Genomic DNA, 18,536 nt, shown 5'->3' with positions numbered 1-18,536 from the left:
TGTGACAATGTTCTTTACCTATGTGGAGGTAGTTGTTGGTTTTGATGGAGCTGTGACAATGTTTCTTTACCTATGTGGAGGTAGTTGTTGGTTTTGATGGAGCTGTGACAATGTTTCTTTACCTATATGGAGGTAGTTGTTGGTTTTGATGGAGCCGTGACAATGTTCTTTACCTATATGGAGGTAGTTGTTGGTTTTGATGGAGCCGTGACAATGTTCTTTACCTATGTGGAGGTAGTTGTTGGTTTTGATGGAGCCGTGACAATGTTCTTTACCTATGTGGAGGTAGTTGTTGGTTATGCTGGAGCTGTGACAATGTTTCTTTACCTATGTGGAGGTAGTTGTTGGTTTTGATGGAGCTGTGACAATGTTTCTTTACCTATATGGAGGTAGTTGTTGGTTTTGATGGAGCCGTGACAATGTTCTTTACCTATATGGAGGTAGTTGTTGGTTATGCTGGAGCTGTGACAATGTTTCTTTACCTATGTGGAGGTAGTTGTTGGTTTTGATGGAGCTGTGACAATGTTTCTTTACCTATATGGAGGTAGTTGTTGGTTTTGATGGAGCCGTGACAATGTTCTTTACCTATATGGAGGTAGTTGTTGGTTTTGATGGAGCCGTGACAATGTTCTTTACCTATGTGGAGGTAGTTGTTGGTTTTGGTGGAGCCGTGACAATGTTCTTTACCTATGTGGAGGTAGTTGTTGGTTTTGGTGGAGCTGTGACAATGTTCTTTACCTATGTGGAGGTAGTTGTTGGTTTTGGTGAAGCTGTGACAATGTTCTTTACCTATGTGGAGGTAGTTGTTGGTTTTGATGGAGCCGTGACAATGTTCTTTACCTATATGGAGGTAGTTGTTGGTTTTGATGGAGCCGTGACAATGTTCTTTACCTATGTGGAGGTAGTTGTTGGTTTTGATGGAGCCGTGACAATGTTCTTTACCTATATGGAGGTAGTTGTTGGTTTTGGTGGAGCCGTGACAATGTTCTTTACCTATGTGGAGGTAGTTGTTGGTTTTGATGGAGCCGTGACAATGTTCTTTACCTATATGGAGGTAGTTGTTGGTTTTGGTGGAGCTGTGACAATGTTCTTTACCTATGTGGAGGTAGTTGTTGGTTTTGATGGAGCCGTGACAATGTTCTTTACCTATATGGAGGTAGTTGTTGGTTTTGATGGAGCCGTGACAATGTTCTTTACCTATTTGGAGGTAGTTGTTGGTTTTGGTGGAGCCGTGACAATGTTCTTTACCTATGTGGAGGTAGTTGTTGGTTTTGGTGGAGCCGTGACAATGTTCTTTACCTATTTGGAGGTAGTTGTTGGTTTTGGTGGAGCCGTGACAATGTTCTTTACCTATGTGGAGGTAGTTGTTGGTTTTGGTAGCATATGGAAGGGCCGTCATACTGGCTGATGCCTGCATTCCAGCTCCAATGGCTGGATCATCCGTTTTTGCCTGCGATTGCACACACACACGTGAACACACATGTGCATGCACACGCACACACGCACGCACGTACGCACGCACGCACGAACGCACGCACACACACACACACACACACACACACACACACACACACACACACGTGAAATAAATGAGCAGTCATGAAAGTACATAAGTATTTGGGTATCTGTATTTGACTGTATTTATATTTCTGTCAACTTTCACTTTTACTCCACTACATTTCCCAAATAAAATGGATACTTTTGCTCCACTACATTTTCCCCCAAGCATCTTAGTTACAAAGTAAAATCAGAAGAAATTGGGTAGCCTGCAAGCAATCAGGTTTGGTGAATCAGCTGCTCCTAGTTTGCAAGTTACGTTAATCACGATCCACACGCCATTCCAGTTGGTGGCTGTAATGCAACATAACGTTTTTGCCAACCACTATAAAACTCTATAAAAAACACTATAAAAAAAAATAAAAAAAAAGAAATAGACTTCCACTCAAGCCCAGGCATGTATTTTGCTTGTTTGTTTTTTTAACAGCATTTACTTGTACTTTTACTTTCAATATAAGTACATTTAATATCAGAAAATTACTTTTGATACATAAGTACAGAAAATATCAGCTACTTTAAGACTTTTACTAAAGTAATATTCTAATGAGTGACTTTGACTTTTACTAAAGTCTTTTTCTGGGAACATTGTTTCCCATAGAATTTTTTCAGGCCTGGAGGGACTTCAAAACCTAAACTGACCGCAGGGGGGTCCCTCGCTGGCGACCGGAATTGAAGCCAGATAATATTAACATTAGGATTAGACTGTGATGTCATTATTCATTCATATTAGTCATTTATGTTATTAGTAAAAAAAAAATCAGGCCTGGCGGGGGCCTCGTTGTACGACGGAGTTTTAGGGCCATGCATGATGAAAAAAAAAATTACAGGAGGATTTTTTTTTTAGTTTCCAAAAAAATTAAAAACATTTTGAGAAAAAAGTCGAAATTCCGTGAATAAAGTCGACATTTCGTGATTAACTCATTCATGGCCAAAGACGTCTTTAACGTCTTATCAGGAATGTGCCTCCCAGCCAAAGACGTGTTTGACGTGTTTTTGTTTTTATTAGTGCAGCGCGTAGTTCAAAGACTTCCCCAGCCTGTGACATGGTATCAGGTCCCTGGCCTCAAAGTCAAGCCGACAACACGTTATCAAACAACTACGCAGCTGTTGTTTTGAAATGGAGCAGGAGGAGAAAACGGAGAAACGCTGCCTGTTGCAGAGAGGAGAAACGCCATTGAAACGCCCCTCGGCGCGCTGCGCTGGTCGCCTTGCTGCAGGGCGAACCTGGATTGAGTTGTTCGCGGTAGTCAAACCCGTGACCAACATGATCGATCCGGTTCCAGCGCCTGGTCCCAAAGCCAAGCCGGACCCCGTTCCTGTGTCGCAGCATTCGTCCCAGCCCGAACGAGAGGAGGAAAACGATGCAGAGGCAGAGGAGGCTAGACGCTGATCTCAGACCAGTTTGGTGTTCCCCTCCTATGCTAATTTGCGGGGCGATCAATAGTGTTCCCTGGGAAGGAGGTGCGATCCAGCAGCAGCTGCGGACAGAACTCTCTGTGTGTGTGTGTGTGTGTGTGTGTGTGTGTGTTGATGTTACTCTACTTGGATAAAAGTGTCTGCTAAATGACGAAATGTAATGTAATGTAAAGAGACACACATGGGCCCCACTCACTCACACTGAGTAAACTGTATTGTTGAATGTAAAAAAAGCACTTCATGTATGTATATATATATATATATATATATTTATTTATTTTGTCATTTGTGTCATAACGAATAATATTTACATGTCTGATGTCAATACAGTTCAAAATAAAAGAATTGAGAGCGAGTTCTGCCTGAGATTGTGTCCTTTACAAAAATGCCCTTTTCTCCTATTTCCCTTCTCAGAGAGACCTTTTTGGTGAAAACAGGGTGTATATAAATGGCATAGACTGTACATAATATCTGGACCACCTTAGCTATATGATTTTGACACGGCAAAATGAAGCTCACTTCCCGATATTGTTTGATTTCGTTTGATTGGATGAATGGATTTTCCTGTTGCATTGTGGGAAATCTGTTCAAACCTGGAGCCGGGAAAACAGGAAAGGGCGTGAGCGTGGACGGGACTCGGGGGAGGGTTTCCTCCGCCACGGCATCCATCTTGTTCATGTTATTTTCCCTGCTAGCCGTTAGCTTGGCTAACAAATGTTGCTAACGTTAGTTGCTATTGCTAGCCTTGCTCCATTGCTCTCACATTGAATACAATAGCCCGAAGAAAAACCAGAGTATTATTTCCTCCAGACCTCGCGCGGCGTCACCAGCCTGCCGCTTGCATCTTCCACAAAATCGAGGTAATCTTATTTTCTAACGTAACGCTAATTACATAGCATGACATTAACGCTAGCTACGTTAGACTAGAGTAGCATAAGTTAACGTTATACAACGTTAAACAGTATTGCATGCTGCACAGATTCGGACGTAGACAGAAAACAAACGCAGTTCTGTTTACCTAGGTTACCTCTTTGAGATGAGGCAGACTCAAAGCATACTCATGATCTACCAGCTATAGCGTTATATATCTAGCTAACGTTAGATCAACTATCAATCAATGAGAGGGAACAAGGGGGTTAAACTCCTCTGGATAGTTTATCCACCTCTGCATTTACAGTATTTACCAATTGCACGTAGTGTTGGGTAAGCAAACGTTAACGTTATACAGTGATTAACAGTGTCTAGTATTGCATGCTGCACATATTCGGATGTAGACAGAAAACAAACGCAGTTCTGTTTACCTAGGTTACCTCTTTGAGATGAGGCAGACTCAAAGCATACTCATATGATCTACCAGCTATAGCGTTATATATCTAGCTAACGTTAGATCAACTATCAATCAATGAGGGGGAACAAGGGGGTTAAACTCCTCTGGATACTTTATCCACCTCTGCATTTACAGTATTTACCAATCGCACGTAGTGTTGGGTAAGCAAACATTAACGTTATACAGTGATTAACAGTGTCTAATTCGTTTCTTCCAGGGGTAGGCGCCGTCCAGTACCGATGGGACACACAACAGAGGATTATGATTTGTTAAGATCAAAGCTATAATATTCTGTTCTCCTGAGATTAACGCTAAACTACATGTTACTGCTGATCAGTTGTTTCAACATAGGAAATTGCCATAACACACAAGCCAAATGCTGACATGAGAGATTTGCTTTGAACAAGTTGTAGCTAGTATCTGCCAGTGACCGGAGAATATTGTTATATTTGCTTGTTTTAATGCTTTTGTCAATAAACATTGTCAACAAAGATAGCCTTGTTGTATATTATCATGTATCTGAATGTCACAAATATGATCGCGCAGAACGATCCATTAGTTGTCTGGTCAGAGGCAGGTTGGATAAAATGATCAGATGTGATATAAAGATTGTTGATGTCGAGTGAACACGAACTACGAACCGAAGATTGGACCATGCATGAGGACATGACGACGGAGAAACAAGCGATCAGCAGTCTGCTTCAATCAACGAATGCTTTATATTTATTGAAATGAAATATGGTGATATCTGGTGGTCTGAAATTACTCTCTCTAGCTAGGCTAACTGGCTCATATTATGTCATATTATTGTAACGTCTGAATCAGCGTTTCATAACTTTATAATAGCCTAACGTTACTGTATAGCCTGGATGACAAATGCTACCCATCCTTCCATTGGTGTATGCTGCCTTTAGCTTGTGGTATTATGGTACAGTAATATTGTCTAGCTACTAGACAGACAAGTTTATCTGAAATCAGGGTGACAAGATCCCTGCTGCTAGCTCGTCTGCCTTTCTGTGTCATAGAGTATCTATGTTTACAGTATCTTAACAGACTGCATTACATGCTACACCATGCAAATATATTTCGATATAATTCAAACAATGGTTCCAATCCTTAACCATACCATGGTGGGCTGGACTGTATGTATTGCTGTGAAAAAGTTAAATTTGATTGTTTCAAGTGTTACACGTTATATTTTTAACTGAGCTTTGCGGAATACCTCAACACAATTGTGTATCAGCTTTAAATGTCCAATATATACAGCATTAAACAAACGACCAGCAGCATTCAAATGTGCAAAAACGTTATATTTATTGAAATGTGTCACATTACATAACGATATAGCGTTAGGTGTTCTTTTGATCAACAGACCTCGGGGGCTCTATACTGTTGCTACGTTGCTAGCTAGCTAGCCGCAGATCAGCTCTGAAGCCCCAACTTCAGAGCTGCCCGTCCACTAAAACCCGATTTCGATATAGCGTTTTAGGTGTTCTTTTGATCAACATACCTCATAACGGGGATCTATACTATTACGTGTGTCTACTAACATCATTAAAATATCATAAGGGTAACGCTGTTTCTGTTATTTTACTTTTAATCTCTGGCTACGTTGTTAGCTAGCTAGCTAGCCTGCCTTGGCAACTGGTTGGAATCATCTGGTTTCCTGCGGCTGGTGTAAATCAAAGAAAATCCCGCCCCCAAAGTTATAATTTTTATCGGCTCTTTTACTCGAAATGGGACCATAATTTAGAAAACGGAGCCCAGGAGAGCATGAAAAAGACTTGAAATTGTTTATTCAGACCATAAGCTCATTCGGAAAATGTTTATTTAAGACACAGAACGAGAGAGAAGTCGGCTCATTTTTACATTGGAGCCAATGTACGTGTCGTCACTTCCGGACCTGACGTGCGCCCCCCTGCGGACTTTTCGAATTAATGGAATTTCACGACTGGCTTCATACATTACCTAATTCTGTTGCCCACTGATAAATGGCTATAAGTAGAGTACAGAACATGCTAAAAGCTCACTTTTTTTTCTGGTGAACCCAGAGACGTACATCTTCATTTTGAGGTATTGCAAATCACTTTGGTGCTAATAGATAATTTACTGTGGGTCTTGAATGATGACCAACAATTATGAAAATCTTTGGCCTGTGCTAAATATTGGCAGTCCTAAACTGGCCATGAATGAGTTAAAGTCGAAATTTCGACTTTAATCTCAACATTTCGACTTTATTCTTGAAAAAAAAAAAAAAGCTCCTCGGATTTTTTCCCCTCTTCTGTCTGGTGCTTAAATTTCGACTTTATTCACGAAATTTCGACTTTATTCACGAAATTTCGACTTTAATCTCAACATTTCGACTTTATTCACGAAATTTCGACTTTATTCACAAAATTTCGACTTTTTTCTCAAAATGATAAAAAAAAAAAAAATACTCCTGTAATTTTTTTTCTCCCATCATGCATGGCCCTAAAACTCCGTCGTACTCGTTGGCCTGGCGGGCCCACCAGGCCTGTACAATTGTAGGGGAAACACTGGGGAAGATATCTGTACTTTTACTCAACTATAGCTTTTGAATACTTTATACACCACTGCGTAAGGGACAGTCCGTTATTTATGAGAGGGGGGGGTATGGTGCAGGGGCGACTTTGTTTTCGTTTTTTTCCTTTACCCTCCCCAGATCTATAAATATTTTTCCATGTCCATCCCTGAGTGACTGGAGATAAATGCATGACCCTCCCTCCACCATAAATAACCACACTTTATCATATTCACACCAAAGGTAGTACTGAAGAAAATCTGACCTTTTCCGATGATTTGGCTACGTTTGATAGCACCCTATGACATCGGGGGAGAGAGGGGGCGGGGGGCATATAACGTTTAGTACCCAGCCCAATAACGGCCTCATCTCCTAGTTATAAAGCCTACAGTAGCCTAGCCAACTGCATATCTGTCAACAATTCCAGCTCTGAAACAATATAAAGCGATGATAAACGTTTCCAGTCAATGCACCAAGCAAACAGCAGGACCGAGTGAGTCATCACCGAAACAACCTATTCTGCAAACACACACACACACACACACACACACAAAACATACCGACACGTGCATATTAATGATGACCGTTCTCCCAAATGTACTGAATAGGCCTGTACACAGTGCATACAGTAGGAGCAGCGTCCACAATAATATTGGCACGGCGGCCATATAACACAGTAGCCTACGTTGCCAATTAATCTTTCTCTGATTTACTATAGGATTAGGCTACTGTTGTTCTTTTTGGGACAGTCCTCACGCAAAAGCCCAGCCTTGTGTTATATGTGGTTAAATGGTCCCTGGCATGTAGCGTTAGGAATCTCCACCGCACAACAGAAAACCTTCTGGCTGGGCAGAAAAACCAACACTGAGCGCAGAGACGCACGGCGCCTCATCCAACCAGCGCCAGTCCCACGAAACCGGGTCGGCGTAAAGGGGGAAAGGAAAACTACACACCGTTAAAGTGACTGGAGTTGGATGATCCTACACTCTTGCTTTGTAGGCTACTTCAGCCCCAGAAATCTCCTATCAAATTTAAATAGCCTATGTGATCACCGATGTCGAATCCCGCTAAATTGTCTGCAGTGAGGAGTTCGCCAGGACCAGAGAATATCCAGAATTTACATGAAAGGAAGGAATGGGAGATACCAAGTCCAGTCACGATACAGGTAAACCATAATATAAATAGGGGAGTAAACACGAATTTTGGAACGAAAAAACACATTTAAAAATATATACAAAATACAAAAAATGAAAGTTGTATAACCCTCCCTAAAGCCAAAATAAAAAAACAGTCCCTCCCCAGTACTCAAAAACATATTTGATACCCCTCCCCCTTTCTGCACCATACCCCCCCTCTCATAAATAACAAACAGTCCCTAATGCCACAACACTTTGCAGACAGGTTGGTCATGGTCCAAGGATGAACTGATTAACTTTGCACGCCCCCTAGCCAAAAGGGGGCATGGCAATGGCCGTGGTTACACGGATTCCTGTAACCCACAAAACTTTGTAGAAAGTTTGGTCATGGGCCAACTTAGAACTGATTAACTTTCCACACCCACTGGCCAAAAGGGGGCGTGGCAATTGGCGTGTCCAATCACAGAAAGGTGTGTAACTTCCAAATGGATTCACATAACACCATACAATTTTTTAGTCATCCATGCCCACTGGCCAAAAGGAGGTGTGGCATTGGGGGTAGCCAATCATAAAAAGGTGCCTAAGTTCCAGACGTATTCATGTTACACGCCGTGGTGGAGGTATGCACTCTACCGAGTGCCCTCTAGTTAAGCAATAGTTCTTGTTTCTTTCACTCTTGAGTCAAGTCTATACTAATGCCCAAAGAGCGTCAACTCAAAGGCAGCAACCAGAACAGAGCTATGACAGATTAGTTCTGCCTGGCTGTTTTCATCAATGATCCACAGTCTGTTTTTACTGCTTAAGCTTCATCTGCCAAACCAGACAACAATAACAGGTACGTTCCAGTAATACATTTTGTATAAAAGACTTACGTTGATAACTAGGTTTGCATTATTTCCGATTGTATTGATTATGAACTTGGCAATGCCGTTGGCTGCGGTCTTCACCTTCACCAGGCCTGGTTCCACCTCCACAGGAATGCCATATGTCGGAGTGCCATCAGGGTTCATGACCTGAACCTACCATCCAGGAGGCAAACAGCACGGCATCCAGAACACAGGAAACTATGATTAAAAACATGTTTAACGGCAATCTCCAAATATTACGATGGAAATAGGTGGAGAAATGCTGCCCATCAGTTGAAAAAAAAAGTGATACACAGATATGTGTGTGTGTGTGTGTGTGTGTGTGTGTGTGTGTATATATACATATATATATATATATATATATATATACTGTATATATATAAAGTATAGTATATAGCCCCAGTCGCTGCTCCACCCTCTGTCGATCTGGGGAGAGCCGAGAATAGCACCATGCTTCTCCGACACATACACAGTTGCCAGCCACTTCTTTTCACCTAACACGCAGGCAGCGCGTATACTTTTGGCAACCTAGTTTAGATTAAACCACTCATTTTATTGGTCGCCGCAACTACGCCTTGCTGCCCTGCCAAGCAAGCCACTCCTCCGAACTCATCCACCAAAGTGAGGCACACACACACACACCGCTTCCCCGCCACAAACTACCGTAAACAGCAGAGGACTCCACTGCACCCTGAGCGCTTCTCAGCCAGGCAGCCATAGGTCAAAGCTAACTCTTTCCCCGAAGTCGAGGGTGTTTTCCCCGTTTCCCCCCGTTTCTCATTCCCCGATATGTCGCTCGGAGAACTAGGAGTGGGGGCAGCGCATCTCGGCTTCGTTATGCAACAGGGAAAACACACTTGACTTCGAGGAAAGAGTTCTCTTTGACCGGTGCCTGCCTGGTTGTCAGGGGTGGCGGAGGGCAGAGGGGGCGACCAATCAAATGAGTTCAGGGCATGGTTTCATCTAAACTGGGTTGCCAAAAGTATACACGTTCAATGGCAGGACTATTCCGACCAGTTCCATTCCCTCCGAACAGGCACCCCGACCAGGACAAAATACCCTCAATCCGGCTTCCCACCCACAGACACTAGCCGATCGTGCCTATCTGGATGCCCGACGAAGCCGGAGGTAACATGAGGACGACACTAGTCATTTTAAATCAAAATACACAAGTGCCGTGCAGCTACTTGTGGCGCAAATACATGTATGAAAGTACTTTACCATGACAGCAAAGGGCAGTCCTGGTTTGAAATATGTAGGTGTGTTCTTGAAGTGGATGGTGTAAGGAGATGTGACAATCTGGATACCTCTAAACTCCGCCTCCACCATTTCACTACCTGTGAGAGGACACACACACACACACACACACACACACACACACACACACACACACACACACACACACACACACACACACACACACACACACACAAATACCAATAATTTTGCCATCTCTTCCTCTCATAAATCCACACATAATCTGGTGCACATACAGACGGCACACACATCCAGTCACTCTTCTTACCAGTGTCTGTCAGCACACTGACAGCTACATATATGGAACTGCCCACCAGCTCCTGGATGTTGAAGGTCTGTGCGATGTCTGCTGTCTGCAGTTTGGCCTGTCCAACACCTTTTGTGACCTGAAGACAATCCAAAAATCCATCTTTCTAGAAAACAACAACTCTAAAGTACGAAGCAGATACACGATTTCAGACGGCAGCCCGTCTTTATTGTCACACGAACACACTACAACACATGCATGCGGCCACAACACACACTCATGCTGACGGTGGCCGGTGAAATATGTCCTCTGCATTTGACCCATCCAGGCTTGTCCTTTCCTCCAGGGGGCAGGCCAGGAGCAGTGGTCACTATTTCTTTCCAGCGCCCGGGGACCTTCATTGGACCATCATTGGACCAACTTCAGATGTTGTCGTCACTGGTCGGATGACGATCTTCTGCATGTTTTTAGTGGGGGGTTATGTACGGAGGAACCCCCTGGGGCGTACGGGGACAACATGCAAACTCCACACAGAAAGGCCCTTTCGACGAGATAGCCCACCTGGGCAGTAGGCACTGAAGATATGGGGGGGTCACAACTCCAGCGCCCACAGCGTCCCAGGCGAGAATCGAACTCAGGACCTTCTAGCTGTGAGGCGACAGCGCTACCGACTGCGCCACCGTACCCCTTGCTACTTGCTAGGTAGTTTACTTGTGAATAAATTTCTATTTACAAGGACAGCCTGAGGCTTTCAAAGCACTCTAAAATAATATAGACATTATGATTATGGTTAATTGGAATAACTTTTGATAACTTGAAGACAATGAAATCTCAGACATGTAAGGCAGATGTTTGTGCTTGTGTTTGCATGTGTTTGTGTGTGAGAGTCTGAAAGAGAAAGAGAACAAGCAAGAGAGAAGGAGAAAGAGACAGAAAGACAGATTGACCAACCAACTGGTCAAGACAGACATGGAGTAAAAAGTGTGAGCATGTGCTGACCGCCACTCTCTGCAGAGAGCCAGGAAAGCTCTTCTTTTCATCCTGATGCACGACCCCAAATACCACGTAGGCGGTCCCGTCAACCTCTTGACCAAACAGATACCTAAAACCGCACATGAAGACCTTGTTAACCCCACAATAAAGTAGAACAATTATCAAAATGAGAATGCAACAACAAAACTAAATACTGACATTAAAAATTTAACTGTGGGAATCCCCAAACAACCTCGCTCTGAACAACCCCCTCTAGTTCCACAAAATGAAAACGTGCACATACGTAGCTTTAATGTCTACGTAGAACTCATTGGTGTCCACATGGAAGAAGGACTTCTCCGGGGTCAGCTTCACCTCAAAACTAGGCAGCACTGGAGAAGGGAATTAATATCATTCAGTGATCACCGCAAGCTGAAAAGTTGCCATAGTTATTGTCGATATAAAATAAAGAGCATGGTTAAAGAGTGCAATTGACTTACCATATTCTTTGACCTCAAACTCAGCAGAGTAACTCAGCTGTGGGTTACTGAGGAACTTCGCCACCAACTTCCACGCTCCAGGACTACACACACACGCAATGCACGCAAGCAGGCATGCACGCACACACGTGCACGCACACACACATGCACGCGCACGCACACATGCATGCGCGCAAACACATACACACACACACACACACACACACACACACACACACACACACATTAAAGCACACATTTAAATTGAGTAATGAATTAACAGATTCATACAGTAAGTCAGTCTATGACAATGACAGTTGGTCACTTCATGGTAACAAATGAGCCGAATTCAGACTGCATGAAGTTACACAGATTGGGATATGCACATGTCAGCTGACAGCCTATAGAGTTTTTAGGTGACATAACGTAGCTATTAACCAGCATTAGTGATTTTCAGAGACAGTCACTATACTAGGCGGTTGCGCGCTGTCAAGGCCGCTTGCAGCTTTAATTTCTTTCTTTTTTCCTGTTAACTCATTGAGTGCCAGCCACTTTTGGAGAACGGACGCTCCCAGTACCAGAGTTTCAGAACGTTTTCAGTGATTTCTCGAGGCCCACAGAATATTGTGTGATATTAAACACCGAACACGCACAAAGAACGATGAGACTCTCTTCTATCATCTGCAAAAAAAAGTTTATTGATATCATTTTCCGTTCTTTAGTTATCAGCCGGAGAATATAGGTTGATTTTAGCAAAAACATACGTTTCAATTTAGAAGCTGAGATATTCCGCCTTTTGTGAAAGGAAGCATTTCAAGCACATCATTGACTCTGAAGCTAATATTTTCTGATGTAATGACACCTCAAAAATAATTTCCTTCAATAAAATAGTGAAAACAAAGGAATTTTGTTTGGCCAAATAATATTTTTTAGCTGCAACCAGCAGCGCTGGCCCCTGCGTGCGCAGACCCGACACCTTCTTGCTGGTCTTGATTTACTGCTGGTGGGCATCATATTCTAGCTTGTTTGCCTGTCTCTCTGTCTATCGAGCCTGCTGCTGTCTGGGTCTGTGTTTACTGTCAATGGTTGTATACTGCCCTGCGTGCCCCACCCCCCTCCTCCTCCTCCGTGGGAGTGTCTCTGGGGCTCTGCTGCTTGCTCTGCGTTTGCTCTGTCTGCACTGAAAAGTGCGCTGCATCCCCCCGCTTTTTCACAGCCTGTCGCCGGCTCCCAGCTGAGAATAATGTAACTTTTCAGAAAGACGCTGGTGTCGGCAACTAAATCATATGGAGGGGCTATCGCAGCGGAGACGGAGGGGCTCAATTGTGGCAGCAGATTGACTGCTGTTCACAGGCACAGCTAACGTTATGCTTCATGCATATCGATGCGATTTCAGTTTCCTCATGACTTCTTCTCTCTTTTCTCCTGGCCTTTCTCTAATCTGGAGAGCATTGTCGCCACCTAATGGGTCGGTAAAATAGGTTATTACATGCCCCAAAATTTTACAGGAGATGGATCTGGCTTTGATCCACGTCCCACCGTCAAAAAACGCAATTGACGACTTTAGTCGTCATTGGCACTCAACGTTACTAAACGAATTGACGACTAAAGTCGTCATTGGCACTCAATGAGTTAAAGTCCATCTTGCAGGAGGTTGTGATGGAGAAAAAATAAAAAAATAAAAAAATACCCACCTGGCAATTTCAGCAAGTTTGTAATCTCCAGAGTGATTCCCTAATTTCACAGAGATGGGGTCAAGTCGTAATATGATTCCATCAGGGGTCTAATAATGAATAACATTGAACAGCAACCATTAATTGCAAGTACTGTATTTCCAATTAACCAATTAACTCAATAAACATCTTTCCAACAAGTCATCATCATCATCAACATCATCAGTACATATGTGTGGCTATTTAGCTTCTTCAGTCCTTCTTTCTGTGCAATAGTGCAACTTGTCCAAACTCGACCACTAGAGGGAGACATGCATGTATTTTCAGAGCCCTCCACCGGGAAACCAATTATGATTAAATAAATAAATAAATAAATAAATAAATAATAGGATGATTCCTGATTATGTAATTACGGTAACATAACTGGCAGTTGAGACTGACTAGCATAACAAGTGGCAGGACTCTTCGTTTTAGCTAAACTGTCCAGTTTGATAGTCTGCTGCACACATGATTGTAACTCTTTCAACATTACTGGCTCTCTTTCTGGTATTACTTAGCCTGCGGCATCACCAGATCAGCTGGCAGATTCAGCAGGTTCCCAGGCTACTTATTACTACCATTCTATATCCATCTCTCTTCTAAAACAAATTCATAGACAAACAGCTCATAAATAGATAGATAGATAGATAGATAGATAGATAGATAGATAGATAGATAGATAGATAGATAGATAGATAGATGGATGGATGGACTATATCATATGGAAATATGCAAAATATGTGCTTATGAAAGATACCTCAATCTCAATGGCAATTTCATTCCTTTCAACAGGCTCCATGCTGGGGGTCAAAGCAAATATCCTGTAGTGGACTGAGAGAGAGAGGGGGGGGGGGGGGGGGGGGGGGATTGTTGCTATTGAAGATTACGATGAGATTGTGCCCAGTTCAGAGTCATGTGGCAGTCTTAACAATAAAACAGGTCCTGATGTCAGCAGTTGCCTGGACAACACACTTTGTTTCTGCTTTGGCACCTATTCCAGCATCTATCATCATCATCATCATCATCATCATCAGTATATAAATGGGAGCTAGGACTGTCTGTTTCTCTGTCTCTCTGTCGCGTGTCCCATGTCCCACTGTGATGTCATAAATGACATCGTCAGTGATGTCATAAATCCCACTGTGACATCATCAGTGATGTCATAACCACTGTGACATCATCAGTGATGTCATCATAGGAGAGAGAGGAGAGAGAGAGAGAGAGAGAGAGGGGGAGAGAGACTGAGGGAGACACGCGCCAATAGGGCAGGCAAGGCCACACAGCAGCCGAGCTGCGGGCAAAGCCGCGCAGTGGCTGAGCTGCGAATGCGAGCTGCAGGGCCAGCTTGGCGAGCTGCAGGACGGGCGAGGATGCACAATGGATGAGGTAGCAAGCCCGCACAGCGGGCGAACCTAGGAATTGAGCGTGCGTAGCGCGCGAGAGTTGTGCAAAAAAGAAGAAAAAAAAACACCTGTAGTGCTTTCAATAAGTATAGTCTGGTAAACCATCTGGTCATGTTATCTCACATTGTGTTTCATTCTACTAGACCGTGCTTTCAGAAATTACAAAGGGCACTAGCCAATCAGGGACCTGCCTCGTAGTTGACATCATAACCCTCCAACCAGGAACGTCCCTGGCAAAACAGTAATGGCTGCCTCCGTGGCTGTCCGCCTCGAGCAATAACGTCAAAGTTCATGGAGTTTAAACAGCCATAAAGTGCAGTTACTGCAGAAATAGACTCAATAACAACAATTAAACAACTACAAATTATGCAACAGCAGAGTTTCTCAGCGGAAAATATGTTTTTGCCGTTCTCCTGAGTGGATTTGGATTTGACTGGATCTGACGCTGATTGGCTGAAGGAGTTGTCTGTCAAGGCAATTACTTCCACCCACTGTAATGACTCTGCACAGCGCTAAGTCCAGATGGATCCACAAACGAAACAGAATGTGAGTTCACGCATCCTAATGGTTTGAACCAGGTTATTGAATACGGTGAGGTGTGCTGGATTTACCTTTGCTGTTGGGGGTGTAGAGGGTCTTGTCGGTCTGGATGAAGATGTAGCCAGACTGGAAGGAGACCAAGACCACCTTCTCCAGCAGCCGGTCAGGGAACTGAGCCAGCAGGTACACATACTGCTTCATGGTAGGGTCACTGTTAAAGTCTTCAGCGGGGATCTGGAACCAGTATGAGGGGACAAGAGGGCATGGTGAGCAGGGCGGGGTACATCTTGAGCATTTGAAGAATGCCTTTGCTTTTTATTTATCCTCAAAGACATTTAGCTCTCACTTTGGTCGATTATTTTCCTTTGTCAGTCACCATGCATGCCTCCACAGACATTTAGAAACAGTTACTGTAACCTACAACATTTGCTGTCCAGGGGATCCACTGTCACTGTAACTCTCAATAAACACTAAAATAATAATTAAAAACAAAAAAGAATGATTGCCTACTTTCCCTTGTTTTTAGACTTGAAAACTGAACTTGTATGAAAATATCACTTTAATGTGACTCAGGTAAGACTTTAAAATCAAAATACATCGCTATGTTGCCAATGAAGCAAAAATAATAATAATATTATGACTGTAAATAACTGTAAACACACAATATTATAGTATTTCCACTTACCGTAATTTGGCTGAGGGCCTGGAAGTGGCCTGCACTAGTAAGTGTCGCAGTATTGGAGGCCAGCCTTCTGGTTTTGGTTGGATGGTTCATCACGCTGATTTCCACCCTGATGTCTCCGCCGGAGCAATTTTGACATTCCACAAAGATATTTTCTACTGTTCCTACCCGCAGCAAGTTGGGGGCAGACATCACCTGCCTGTGGGGGAGGAGAGTGAGAGAGAGGGGGTGAGAGGATGGCACTGCTTGTACCTAGGGATGTCCGATATTATCGGCCTACCGATATTATCGGCCGATATTAGCATAAAAAATCGATATCGGAAAATATCGGTATCGGTTTTCATGCCGATATTTTTTATTTATTTATTTATTTATTTTTTAATACAGGGGGAGTCTCACTGAGAGCAATGCTCTCTTTTTCAGGAGTGCCCTGTTCACATTCACACACACATTCATACCTGGAAGCTGACCAGTACAACCACAGTCTGATCTGTTGGCCACTGAGCAGCTCCACTGGAGCGGTTGGGGTTAAGGGCCTTGCTCAAGGGCACCTCAGTGGTGGTAATGCGGGAGGGGCAAGCGCTGCCTTTTCACTTTCCCCACCCAGATTTATCCTGCCGGTCCCGGGGATTGAACCGACGACCTTCTGGTTCACAAGCTCGCTTCTCTAACACTTACAACTTTAACACAACATGCATATTATATATTAAACTCTTCAGCTACATTAAGCTACATTATGTAACTTGTTACGTGAAATTTTGGTGGAAAAAAAGCCCGCTTATATCGGTATCGGTTGATATCGGTTGATTTCGGTATCGGAAATTAAGAGTTGGACATTATCGGATATCGGATATCGGTAAAAAAGCCAATATCGAACATCCCTACTTGTACCCAACAAACATTTGGACGTTGAATGACCGTTGGTTGCACGTCAAACCAATACGTCCCATTATGGTTCAAAAACATAACCGAAATGGAAGTTAACCTTAAGTTAGCCTTAAATAACTTCCACCTTTTGTCCCATGGGATGTACTCACAGTCAGGAGCACTGCTGCTCATACTAAGTTTGATCTTTTTGATAACGACTTTTATTTTATTTGATCTAATTAACACATTCACTGCCAACAACGTATGAACACGTTTTCAGAATCCAGCTGTTCCCTGCCAACAACGTGTTTACACGTTTTTGGCATCGATTTTTTTTTTTTGACGGTGGGTTGTGCATCTAAGCCTTTTACATCTCTTATATAATTATTTGAGCCACCGAACGTTTACAACCCATTCCACCGACCCACTAAGTGGCAACAGTGCTCTCCTGGCTAGAGAAAGGAAAGCATTTTTTTAACTTGTCACGCCATTCTCAGCCCAGCCATTCTCCTTTTCGCGCTGATTGCTGGCGATGCGGGATTGCAAATTTACATAATAGATTCAGCCGATCTACTATGATCGGGTGATAGATTACAGGTGGAGGAACACACTTTGAAACACGCAGCATAAATATGACCAGAATCGCAAAAGCTTCTCTCAACCAAAACTCCAAACGAGCGAGTCCATCCCGACTTCCTCAAACAGCGGCCGTGCAGACATGCAGGCACAGGAGAGCAGCAAAGCACTGACTGGTGACAAGCTTGTCCGCCCACGGAGGGAGGAGTTGAAGCAACTCGAGAGGGAGGGAGAGAGAGAGAGAGAGAGAGAGAGAGAGAGAGAGAGGGAGGGAGAGCGAGAGGGAGGGAGAGAGAGAGAGAGAGAGCGAGAGGGGGAGGGAGAGAGAGAGAGAGAGAGCCAAAAATGAATGGTTAAAGTGACTGTTCCATCCAATTTCACAAAAAGCCGTTTATCTCTGAATATTCTTTCTCACGCTAAAACCATGCTGTATTCAACTGCTAATGCTTACATAACTACTAACTCTACAAACTAACTCTTTTAGACAGAGAAAGTACACATTCTATTAGTACTTTTGAGATATTGTATGTTCACAAACTCCAAGCTGAAACGAATCCTCGGCTCTTATAAAATGAGCCATAATCCTCAAAAAACGGCTTGGCAGAAGCTACCTACAGCAAAAAAAAACGTCTGGCAGTCAATGTGTTAAGAGGTGGCTTAGTCGTTAGTCGCACTGTAGCATCACAGCAACAGCAAGGTGGTTTGAATCTCACCCCGGTCTGTTCTGTGTAGAGTTTGCGAGTTTCCTTCCACATTCCAATCAGATGCATTGGAGACCCTAAATCAGTGGTTCTCAAACAAAGATTTTATCCCAGGGTCCCCTATAGCATCTGATAAGATTTTTGCTTTGATTACATTATAGACAAGTTTCCTGGGCACTTCCGGTTTGCTTCCGGACTCGGCCGCGATATGTCTGTCTCTTCCGGAATACAGAGAAGCGTAACGTACTAGCGTAGA

General features: G+C 43.3%; 1 protein-coding gene across 1 annotated transcript in view; it reads right to left on the bottom strand.

Annotated features, from left to right (window-relative positions):
* The window catches only part of LOC310779390 (complement C3-like), a gene marked incomplete at both ends in the record, with an annotated part of 87,644 nt that overhangs the window by 67,155 nt on the left and 1,953 nt on the right, over positions 1-18,536 (bottom strand). Inside the window, 10 exons of the mRNA XM_083639926.1 lie at positions 1,351-1,450; positions 8,851-8,997; positions 10,416-10,487; positions 11,348-11,450; positions 11,625-11,712; positions 11,821-11,903; positions 12,125-12,153; positions 14,269-14,342; positions 15,526-15,688; positions 16,140-16,335. Of these exons, the coding sequence (XP_083496052.1) occupies positions 1,351-1,450; positions 8,851-8,997; positions 10,416-10,487; positions 11,348-11,450; positions 11,625-11,712; positions 11,821-11,903; positions 12,125-12,153; positions 14,269-14,342; positions 15,526-15,688; positions 16,140-16,335 (1,055 nt within the window). The remainder of the gene's footprint in view (positions 1-1,350; positions 1,451-8,850; positions 8,998-10,415; positions 10,488-11,347; positions 11,451-11,624; positions 11,713-11,820; positions 11,904-12,124; positions 12,154-14,268; positions 14,343-15,525; positions 15,689-16,139; positions 16,336-18,536) is intronic.

Source organism: Poromitra crassiceps (assembly GCF_964638095.1).
Source record: "Poromitra crassiceps genome assembly, chromosome: 7".
NCBI lineage: Eukaryota > Metazoa > Chordata > Actinopteri > Beryciformes > Melamphaidae > Poromitra > Poromitra crassiceps.
The sequence above is the reverse complement of the archived record's forward strand: the minus strand, read 5'-3'. Positions and strand labels throughout refer to the sequence as shown.